This window comes from Asparagus officinalis, chromosome 7 (genome assembly GCF_001876935.1).
Source record: "Asparagus officinalis chromosome 7, Aspof.V1, whole genome shotgun sequence".
NCBI classification, from domain to species: Eukaryota; Viridiplantae; Streptophyta; class Magnoliopsida; order Asparagales; family Asparagaceae; genus Asparagus; species Asparagus officinalis.
The window spans coordinates 16,815,704-16,827,839 of NC_033800.1; the positions used below are offsets into that span (position 1 = coordinate 16,815,704).

Below are 12,136 nucleotides of genomic sequence, written 5' to 3' on the forward strand. Positions count from 1 at the left end.
AGGTAATTTTCCCTTTTTAAGATAGCAATTATATCCATGTTCATGTGGAAGACGCTATCTTCTCATTGTCGCCAAAAAGAAAAAAAAAAGCAAAATAGTTTAAATAGTCATGTGATTAGTAACTTTTAATTTTCAAGATCAAATTTTACTTTTCGAAGGGATCAAATTTCTATCAATCAACAAAATCTTAGGAGTTCCTTATAATTAACCATTCTCAAAGTGACAAGCTTTTGTTCTAGTCTTATTCTATGTTGTAATATTCAGATCATATGATTTAATTTAATAAACTGTGATTTTCATAATTTGGTGATTATGGTTGCAGCTGGTGTTTTGGATCTGCAGTCTGCTGCTGACCTTTTTGGGATACATACTTGGGATATCTACGCCCAGTATGTATTAGTTGGATGATCATAGTTTTTCTTTCCATGAATTGCTAAATGTATGAATGTATGTTTTGAGACATGACGTGGAGTTTAATGTAATATGAATGTATTAGTTTGCATTTAAGTTTTTTGCCTCCTTTAATTCTTTTTGACCCCTTGGATTTGGATGTTTGGTGTGTCCTCTAGTTAAGTTGTGAGGAGTAAATCACAAACTATTTGAACTTGTGTTTATTGTAGCCTATGTTGTAATTTTTTTGGGTGCCAGAATCTTGGCTTAGTATTAAGCAAGTAAACCCCTAGGTATGTGGCCACCCTTTCTTGTCAACAGCACGAGGATTGCAATACCTAATAATTATTCACTTTTTAAGATATCGTCAATAAATCATATCATATTCCCTTTAAAAGCACGAGTTCATAAAATCTTTTTTAGACAAATATACCTCTTTATAGTTTGAACTACCTTATCTATAATCAAATTCTAATTTTCAATGGTCAATATTACCCTTCACTATTTTGAATATTTTATTTATATCTTAATCTATCCTAATCATAATCATATCTTATCCTAATCTTATGTGAACCATGTTTAGCTTAACAATTTAAAAAAACTAATATTAATATAATATATAAAACATAAAAATGATATTAGTTTGTTAAGATAAAGAAATTACAAGTAGATAACATATTATAATACATGAAGTATTACAAAAAAACCATAAAAAGTTTTAAAATTGTAGAAAAGACCCTAAAAAGTTCAAAATTATAAAACTCATCCAAATATCTCAAAACTTAAAATAAAAAATATGAAATTAAAAAATTAACATCAGTTTGCAAAAAAAATTAAAATTTACAGTTAACACCTCAATGTCCCAAAAATTATAGAAACACCCTCAAAAGTTTAAATTACAGACAAGCACATTAAAATTCTAAAATTTTAAAACTTACAAACAACACAGATGAATTCAAGAGATTACCATGATATACCTAAAAATTTTGACATTTAAATTTAAATTTTTTTATTAACACCCTCAATATCTCAAAAATTATAGAAACACCTTCAAAAGTTTAAATTATAAAAAGCCACCCTAAAATTCTATAATTTGTAAATAAAATAAGATGAATTCAAGATATTACCCTTAGACACCTAAAAAATTAAAATTTGCCAAAATTAACCTCAAAATTTTTAAAAAAACTCCTTCAAATTTAAAAATCGTAAAAAAAACTCTAAATTTTCAAAAATTTTAACTAGCACACATCAAATTCGTCGATTGGTAGACCGCTGAAATTTAATATATATATATATATATATATATATATTAAAATTTCTAATTTAGGGATTTACTATCCATTTTCAGCATCTAAGAATAGTCTAAGTTGATACTGGTAAACAAAAACAATAAGAATTGATTAAAAACATCCGGTTAATGGATAAAATTTTTAAAAATATTATAGATTAAAAATTATCGGCACTATATAAATTAAAGTAATTTCATATAATTTTAGTAATAAGTTGGGGTAGCCAAAATACATTCGTAACATTAATTGATAGATGTTTAAATCCATAGAAATGATAAAACACTATAATATTATACCTTAGCATTAATTGATTTTAATTTAGAAACTTTAATCTTTGACGTTAATAATATTTATAGGGTAAAAGAATACAAGGAATTACATATGGAGAAACTATTAGAATATTTAGAGATAACTTTAAAAGAATTGAGTTATTTCCATTGCAAATGGGAAAGTGATGGAAATAAATCTAAAATTCAGAAAACGTCAATGAATCACTTGAATTGGCATTAACATAAGACATATCTATTAATGAAGCACTGAATGAGTTACATTAAAAAATAATTTAATAACTTTATCCTAATCAAAGAAAAAAATCTCCATGGAAGACATAAGAAAAATTAGTAAGTATTCATAAATTCCATACTGTGTTCTTCAAATTAAATATTAGTATTATAATCTAAGAGAAATTGGTAATGAATAATGTAGGTATTTAGTTTAGATCTCTATAGAAAATGACAGGGATAGAGAAAAGGTAATATTATTGAAATAACAGAAATTCTTATTGGATGCACATCAGAAGAATTCATTTTAGAGGAAAATAAAGAGATAGCTTCTAATTTATTTAAGTAATAAATTAGGAACACAAAGAATTTTATATATATGACATTAATATTTATTCTCATTGAAATAGAAAAAAATCAAAGTCTATATTTTGAGCAGTTTGTGTTGAACATCATAAGTACATTTGACTTCTTTGTAAAGTTAAATGAGATGATAAAAAATTAACGAGCCTAGGAAAGATAATAGCATAAAAAATACAAAATTAGTCTGATGTCACAATTGATGTAGATGATGAAGACAATACTCTAGAATTGTCCGAGAAATGATAAATGATAAACCTGAAGAAGGATTGATCTTAACTCAATAAAAAATAAAATAGAAGAAATAAAAACAAAATTTTATGAATATTTTATAGAATAGTTTAATTATTTTGAGTGAAATTAGGAATCTTTAGAAGAGAGTTTCATGAATTTTTTTCAGTACTTTTATATTCTTATGTGGATGTTTTTATCATATAAAAGTATACTAGAGTTAGCATAAATTTTTAATTTATATTTTTTTATGAAGTCTATCAATGATTAGGAATAAATTTCATATTTTCTTTTGCATCGTTTTAACATGCTTTAAATCAATCATTTTGCCATATTAGTTTTAAATATTCACCATCCTTGTATAACACTATTTTAATATTTTTCACTTTGCAATGCTATACTTTCTCAAATAAAGCTTAGTATCATATCGGTCAAAAATAATATGAAAATTCAAATTATTTTTAAATTATATTTGTTTTTTGTCTTGCACATCTCAATATATGAATAGGACTATATCAATGGACGATCCACTCCATTCATCATCATCTAAATGTCTTAAAACATCTACAAAATAAAAATCATGATGTTTGAATATTTCTAGCACATATTTTTCATTACCTCTTTGGTTGTGTTGTCATAAAACCGTTTATTTTACTACTACTTGATACATAACTAAATACAACCAAATATGCCTAATTTTTATTTTATATGCCATTCGAATCATATAGATCGAAATGAACAGAGTGGATCAAGTAGATTAATTGCATATAATCTAGTTTTGAAGGTGCATCCTTAGATTCAATCAAAGGTGGCTCATTAGAATCATATTTTACTATATATATATATATGAGATTAAATGGGTATCCTTGTCATAGGAGGGGATTTCCTCCTTGACGCCTCTAAAATCACATGATTGAGCCATATTGTGGATGATCCGCTCTGTTGAACTTGATCTACATATTCTAAAACCCCAACACACAAAGTTTAGGGTGAACCCGTCGTCGTTTGACCCTTCATCCACTCGTATCAATTTTAACGGTTTTGAATGACAACACAAACTGCCAAAAATACTTAATCATGGTATTAAATCACGTGCATTACACGTGTGTAAAAACTAGTTATTATTTAAATTGTATTGATTTAAAGCGTTTTAATTGTTAAAATTAAAATGGTTTAGGTTAGACCAAAAAGTTTGGTCTAACAAATTCAATAAATCAATTGAAGTCTGGTTCAATTATTTACCTAAATCGGGAATAGAACTTTTCACATGGCTCGATGGAGGGTCAAACGACGACAGATTCACCCCAAACTTGGTGTGTTTAGGTTTTAGAATATGTAGATCAAGTTCAATGGAGCGGATCATTCATAATATTGCTTAATCATGTGATTTTAGAGGCGTCAAGGAGGAAATCCCCTCCTATGACAAGGATACCCATTAGATTAATGAGTATCCTTGTCATAGGAGGGGATTTCCTCCATGACGCCTCTAAAATCACATGATTGAGTAACATTGTGAATGATCCGCTCTGTTGAACTTGATCTACATATTCTAAAACCCCAACACACCAAGTTTGTGTTGAACCCGTCGTCGTTTGACCCTTCATCCACTCGTATCAATTTTAACGGTTTTGAATGAATAGAACTCAATTATTTACCTAAATCGGTTCTCATCTCAAACTAAATTTCGCTAGTTTAAACTAAAGCTAGTTTAGAAGTAATATATCACTTATCTTTAATTTGTTTCAAGTTTGAGTTAGTTCTCATAATATTTTTCGAACTATACATAATCTGATTTATTTCAGACTAACCCATCTTAGAATTCTTCGTATTTAAATTTTTGATTGTTTTTGATGGATATCAAAGCGATTTTGTATGAGGGAAAAAATCCCAACTAAATTTTGTTTGCTTGTACATGCATTTTGTTGAGGATATATGTAAGAATATAAATTCAGGTGAAATCAGCACAAATTTAGGGAATCATATTTAATGCATGTCATAACATTAAAAACAAAAAAACAAACATTGTGTTTAATAAAAATCTAGGATTTTAAGCTCATGGGTCCCAAATTTTCATGAAAATAATTATGAAGTAGCTAAAGTAGAGATGATAGAGGTTATTTCTGCTACTTCTGAACAAATTAGCAAGTTTTTTTTTTGAAAAACATACTCTCAATATGAAGCTAGCCCGTGAACAGCTAACCATCGCACTGTAAAAATTGGATAAGTTCGATCTATGGTCATTGGTGGCCTCCTAAAAGGATCTACTAAATTCATCAAGTTGTTCCAAAGAATCAAAGGATCTACTAAATTCATCAAGTTGTTCCAAAGAATCAAAACGGCCGGTTATTAATGGAATCCCCTGTTGGCTCTCTGTGAAATATTCGTTTGGCCGAGGACTTCCAAATACGGCCGGTTATTAATGGAATCCCCTGTTGGCTCTCTGTGAAATATTCGTTTGGCCGAGGACTTCCAAATAAATCGTAAGCTAAACCTGTATTGACGAATAACCAACCTGCAATGAATAGGGAAGGTATAGTAATACTATGAATGACCCAGTATCGAATACACCTGCAATGAATAGGGAAGGTATAGTAATACTATGAATGACCCAGTATCGAATACTGGTAATAATATCACCAAAAGAACGTTCTCCCGTGCTTCCAGACATGCTGAGCTCCAAAAATTCTTGTACATTCAAAAAAAAGGGAATCGATTCCGCGAAAGATTGGATCAGTAAATAGAAAACCACTGATCTTTCATCTTTGTGAGATCGTCAATTTTGTACCAAAGGTGTATTTAGAGTATACCGAATCAGTATAGCTATCCTTCCTCTGGCGCAGCAACGCAGTTTCGATCAGTATCGAAATAAAATACTACATAATTTCTTTCTTCTTTTTTATTCCTTGTCTATGCATAATTGTATGTTATTCAATAGATCAATAGAAAATTTCTCAAATTCTTTATATTTATAAATAAGGTTTCTATTATTGACTTCGTAATAGTAATAGAAAGTAAAGATCTTGGGAAAGTGTGAATCAATGGGTTCTAATAATTCCTGAAAGTGAAAGATAGTAAGTATTATCTTCACACGATTCAATTATATGTAAAATCTATAAACAAACATTTTTTTATGGTTCAATTTTTTTTTGTTCGAATACTTTCATTTATTTCAAGTAATTGATTGGTCGTACAAAAAATAAAATATACTATAATAGATTGATTATAGTAGATAGTATTTGATGAAAGAAACAGAACATAGTTAGAACAATAACTATTCTATTCGCAACGCAACCATTGTTATATTAGATCCAAAACAAAGGTTCTTTCTTGTTCGTGACCGAACTACAAGATGAAACTTCTTGATATGGAAAAACAAAAAATAGAATAGAACCTAAAAGGCTAAGGGAAGTTTCTTTTCTTCGAATCGAGTTGGACTCGAAATCAAAAATGAAAATAAAGGTTTTTCGATAGACCTGGGACACTTTTTTCTTCTGATTTGAGATATTATGGGCAATTACCCAACCTATTACTGAACTGAATCCGATGGTTTTAAATAAGTATAAAATTAGAAAAAATCTAAAATGAAGTAAAAGTTGGTATCAAGCCGTTTTCTCCAAAATGGACTAGATCCTAATTCAACTCACAAATTGCACTGAATCCATTGATTCAGAATTACAGGATTGGTTGATGTCACAGCCAACATATGAATCCATTTTTTTCTACCTATGTAATTTGGAATTCTATTTTTTTTTTAGTGCTATCTATAATGACTGATGAATCAAGAACTTTCCATTAGAACTAAACTAATTCTGTCAATTGATTTTTTCTTACCGTCGTATCCGAAAAAATTGAAACTTAGGTAAGTGTTTTATCAACATATGTAGCAAAAGCTGTCGGTCGACCGGTCCGGTCGACCGATGAAAATTTTCGGTCGACCGACGAATTTTCCGGTCGACCGACGAGTGATTTTTCTGCTTCCAACGGCTAGTTTTTTGACCGTTGTTTTGGGGATGTTTTTGTCTTTTGCTCTGGTTTGTTGGCTGAGTTGTGAGAGGGTATAAATACCCCATTGTCTTCAACAGAGTTTTTAATCAAGTTTAATAAAGTTTTTAACAAGGGTTTTAGTTTGGTTTAAGTGTGTTTAAAAAGCTTTTAAGCAAATTGAGAGTTTGTTTTGGTGAATCAAATTCCACAAGAGCTTGAGGAGATTATCTATTGAAGTTTGAGCTTCCAACTATCATCCCTCCATCTCTTGTTATCAAATTGAGAAGTTTTCTAAACTCAAACTCTAGCTTTACATTTATATACTTGATTGATTATCATTGTTCTTAAGCTAGATTTAATACTTGAGTTTAGTTGATTTGATCTTATTTACTCATTGTTACACACACACCCACATTGAGCTTATTGTATCTTTCATACATAGTATAGTTGGGTGGTGAGAGATTGTAATCTTGAGTTGTTCTTTCATTGTGTTCTCATCTATTGTAGAGAACAAATTTATATTTGTTACATTGTGAGTGTTGTAAGGTTTTCGGTGAGCTAGAAACCGAGTGTGTAGTGAGGTTTTCGGTGAGCTAGAAACCGAGTGTGTAGTGAGGTTTTCGGTGAGCTAGAAACCGAGTGTGTAGTGAGGTTTTCGGTGACCTAGAAACCGAGTGTGAGGAGTGACGTTGATTGGTGAGCGTTGAAAACCGACACTGTGAGGTGTAAACGTTATTCGGGTGAACGTAGAAAACCCGGTTGATAGTGGATTTCTCCCCGGGAGTGGGGAGCGGAGACGTAGGACGGAAGGTCCGAACTCCGTGATCATATTGCTTGTAGCATGGATCAATAAGAACCCTCAAACCAAAAATATGAGGAATAGGCCTAAAATACTTATTAAATTTGCTCTCCATTTCAAAAACCATAGGTCCAAAAGTAGCATCCAAACGATATTTATCAAAAATTTTTTGAATATTTAAAATTTGTAAAGCAGCTAAAGTAATGGTTGGATAATAACAGCCAGATAATAACATGGTAGCATCATAAAAAACTTGTAACATTTCATTTAAATTACATATAACTGTCCATTCATCTTCAGTTATTCCATAAGTGCTACCAGAACTAGAACTAGAAGCATAATAGTTTATAAAATCAGTTATAATGTCTTTATATTCTATTGCTACACTTAACATTGCATATGTGGAATTCCACCTATGGTCAACATCTTTTGGAATTAGTCTAGGCTTTACATTTTTTCTTTTACAAAATTGTTTCCATCTTTTAAGTCTTTGTTCAGAAGCACTATGCATGTAAGCAACTGTTCTAACCTTTTCTATCATGGGTTTAATTTCAGTAAATGCACTTTGAACAATTAAATTTAAAATATGACAGATGCACCTAATATGAAAAAGATCACCATGACATGGCAATGATAAAGATGATCTGATAAAATCAACAGCTACATTGTTATTACTTGCATTATCTAGTGAAAGAGAAAATATTCTTTGTGAAATTTCTAATTTCATAAGTTCTTCAATTATTAAATTTGCAACATTAGCACTAGTATGTGACTCTTCTATTGCAATAAAAGAAACAACTCTTTTAAACATTTGCCAATTTTCATCAATCCAGTGTGCTGTGATACATAAATATCCAGTTTGTGCTCTAGATGTCCAAATATCAGAAGTTAAAGAAAATTTACAGTTTAAAATTTTAAAATAAGAAAATTATTTTTTCTTGTTCTTGCTGATAATATTTTAAAATATCACGTTGATAGGTTTGACGAGAATTTTTTTTAAATGCAGGATAAAAACCATCTCTAAACATATCTTCAAATTCATCATCTTCTACTAATTTAAAAGGAAGGTTTTTAAGAATGATAAACCTGATTACACATTTCCTGGCTCTGACAGCGTCATAGTTCTAACTACCGAGACTACCAGAAGAGGAGGATTGAGAAATCATAGATTATCGGATATCACCTTTAGGAGTCTGGCCTTTGTTGTGTTTATCTAAATGGCGTTTGAGGTGGTTGGTGCCGCTCTTATGATGAGCTTGAAAAATCTTGCCGTACAAAGCACACTTAGCCTTCTAAGTGAGGATCCTACCGTGTTCATCCTTGGTGACGTCGATCTTCTCGTAAAAATTCCACACATCGGATCTTGGCCGTTTAGGAGCTCTTGGTGCAGATTCGTCGCCACCGGATTCGAGATTAACTTCGGTAGGAGGACTCATAGTAGGAGGACTCATAGTAGGAGGACTCAATTCAGGATCGGGAGATATGTTTTGCTCTTCATAATCAGATCCGGAAGCCATTTGATGAAAGGATTAGAATGTATAAATAAGAGAGTATAAGAGTATAAGAGAGAGTATAAGAGTATAAGAGAGAAGAGATGAGTTTTTGGTGTGAAGAAAACAAATAAAAACCCCCCTCTATTTATAGAACCAGCCCCCTAGGCAAATAACCCCTCAACGTCTATATAAAGGATTACGTATGGGCAATATTGAAACTGTACTTTCGAGTAGTATCGCTGCTGTTTTCTTTGCAGCTTTTGTTGTTGCTGGAACTATGTGGTATGGTTCAGCAACTACTCCAATCGAGTTATTTGGTCCCACTCGTTATCAATGGGATCAGGGATACTTCCAGCAAGAAATATATCGAAGAGTTGGTGCCGGACTAGCCGAAAATCTGAGTTTATCGGAAGCTTGGTCTAAAATTCCTGAAAAATTAGCTTTTTATGATTACATTGGTAATAATCCGGCAAAAGGGGGATTATTCAGAGCGGGCTCAATGGACAGCGGGGATGGAATAGCTGTTGGATGGTTAGGACACCCCGTCTTTAGAGATAAAGAAGGGCGCGAGCTTTTTGTACGTCGTATGCCTACTTTTTTTGAAACATTCCCGGTAGTTTTGGTAGACGGAGACGGAATTGTGAGGGCGGATGTTCCTTTTCGAAGGGCAGAATCAAAGTATAGTGTTGAACAAGTAGGTGTAACCGTCGAGTTCTATGGTGGCGAACTCAATGGAGTCAGTTATAGTGATCCTGCTACTGTGAAAAAATATGCTAGACGTGCACAATTAGGTGAAATTTTTGAATTAGATCGGGCTACTTTGAAATCCGATGGTGTTTTTCGTAGTAGTCCAAGAGGTTGGTTCACTTTTGGGCATGCTACGTTTGCTTTGCTCTTCTTTTTCGGACACATTTGGCATGGGGCTAGAACCTTGTTCAGAGATGTTTTTGCTGGTATTGATCCAGATTTGGATGCTCAAGTGGAATTTGGAGCATTCCAAAAACTTGGAGATCCGACTACAAAGAGACAAGTAGTTTGATACAAGATTGCTGTGGTATCTTTCGCCTCTATTTTTTTTTGTTTGAATAGTTACTCGAGAAATATTGACTTGAATCACCTTCTTTTCTTTGATTCTTTCCCTTTTTATATGGTATGTTAAGAGATCCCGCCCAAACGAATAGGTGTGAAAGCTATAATTGTAAACCACGATCGAATCTATGGAAGCATTGGTTTATACCTTCCTTTTAGTCTCTACTTTAGGGATAATTTTTTTCGCTATCTTTTTTCGAGAACCACCTAAGGTTCCGACTAAAAAATGAAATGATTTTTCATTATATCAACTGAAGTAATGAGCCTCCCATATCGGGAGGCTCGTTACTTCAACTAGTCTAGTCCCCGTGTTCTTCGAATGGATCTCTTAGTTGTTGAGAGGGTTGCCCAAAAGCGGTATATAAGGCGTACCCCGTAAAGCTTACAAGTAAACCAGATATGAAGATGGCGACTAGGGTTGCTGTTTCCATTTTTAGATAATTTCAAGATCACAATATATCTACGATAAGATAGTTTATTTACAACTACAACGGAATGGTATACAAAGTCAACAGATCTCAACCAATGATTAAATAGGATTTATGGCTACACAAACCGTTGAGGGTAGTTCTAGATCTAGGCCAAGACAAACTAGCGTAGGGAGTTTATTGAAACCATTGAATTCGGAATATGGTAAAGTAGCTCCGGGCTGGGGAACTACACCACTTATGGGAGTCGCAATGGCTCTATTTGCGATATTTCTATCTATTATTTTGGAAATTTATAATTCTTCCGTTTTACTGGATGGAATTTCAATGAGTTAGGTTCATAAGAACTATGAAGCTCTAGTTTTTTAATAAAAAAAAATTACTTAATACTCGGATTTATAGATCATTCTGGTAGTTCGACTGTGAAATTTCTTTGTTTCGGTATTTCCGGAATATGAGTGTGTGACTTGTTATAATTGATCCTATTGAGAATACAGAGAATGGTCCTGTCATCTCTATCAAGATGATTCTACCCCGTCGGATATTTATTCTAATATCTGAAGCACGGAATATATCGAATAGATCAAGAAAGGAAATATTTGAACTATGATTCATACCTACTATTCAGACCTCGCAACCGGACTCAAAAAAAAACAATTTCAGATAGGCATTTCCTATCCTAAATCAAACGATTTTTCTTTATATAGATTTTGTTGAGTCATTACATCCACTCATTGAATAAGTGATGATCAAACGGTTTTTACTCAGAGAACCTTTGAATTTAGCTTGGGGCTAAATCATCGTGGTTCTAGTATGAATCTGAGGTTTTAATTGATTCATAGGGTCTCAACAAGAGAATTCCTATCAATAGTAAAACAAGAGTCGATCTACATTACTCACAAAAAAACAACAAATTAAATAACAAACAAAAATAGGAAAGAGAAAATTCAAGAGGCCTGTAACGAGCAACATAAAGAAAGACGAATGAGCTAACTTGATATTTTTAGCATTATCATCACAAAGAAGAGATTCCGGATTTTTTTTATTACTTCCGATCTTGGGGACAAATCGAATCAAGTGGCTAATAAGTTTTGAACTTTCTATTACATATCCGGTGAAATCAGTATTTGTGTGTTTCTGTTTGAGCCGTACGAGATGAAATTCTCATATACGGTTCTCGGGGGGGGTCCTCTTGGATTACCTATCTCAATAAAGTATATGATTGGTTCGAGGAACGTCTCGAGATTCAAGCGATTGCAGATGATATAACTAGTAAATATGTTCCTCCTCATGTCAACATATTTTATTGTCTAGGGGGGATCACACTTACTTGTTTTTTAGTCCAAGTAGCTACGGGTTTTGCTATGACTTTTTACTATCGTCCAACCGTTACGGAGGCTTTTTCCTCTGTTCAATACATAATGACGGAGGCCAACTTCGGTTGGTTAATACGATCAGTTCATCGATGGTCAGCAAGTATGATGGTTCTAATGATGATTCTGCACGTATTTCGTGTGTATCTTACAGGTGGGTTTAAAAAACCTCGCGAATTAACTTGGGTTACTGGCGTGGT

General features: G+C 32.3%; 1 protein-coding gene across 1 annotated transcript in view; it reads left to right on the top strand.

The window, feature by feature from the left end:
• The window catches only part of LOC109846754, a 13,887-nt gene continuing 2,063 nt past the window's right edge, over positions 313 to 12,136 (top strand). The window contains exons 1-4 of the mRNA XM_020415999.1: positions 313 to 393; positions 9,198 to 10,076; positions 10,573 to 10,633; positions 11,710 to 12,136. The exon at positions 11,710 to 12,136 is cut by the window's right edge and continues 258 nt beyond it. Coding sequence (XP_020271588.1) covers positions 313 to 393; positions 9,198 to 10,076; positions 10,573 to 10,633; positions 11,710 to 12,136 — 1,448 coding nt within the window. The remainder of the gene's footprint in view (positions 394 to 9,197; positions 10,077 to 10,572; positions 10,634 to 11,709) is intronic.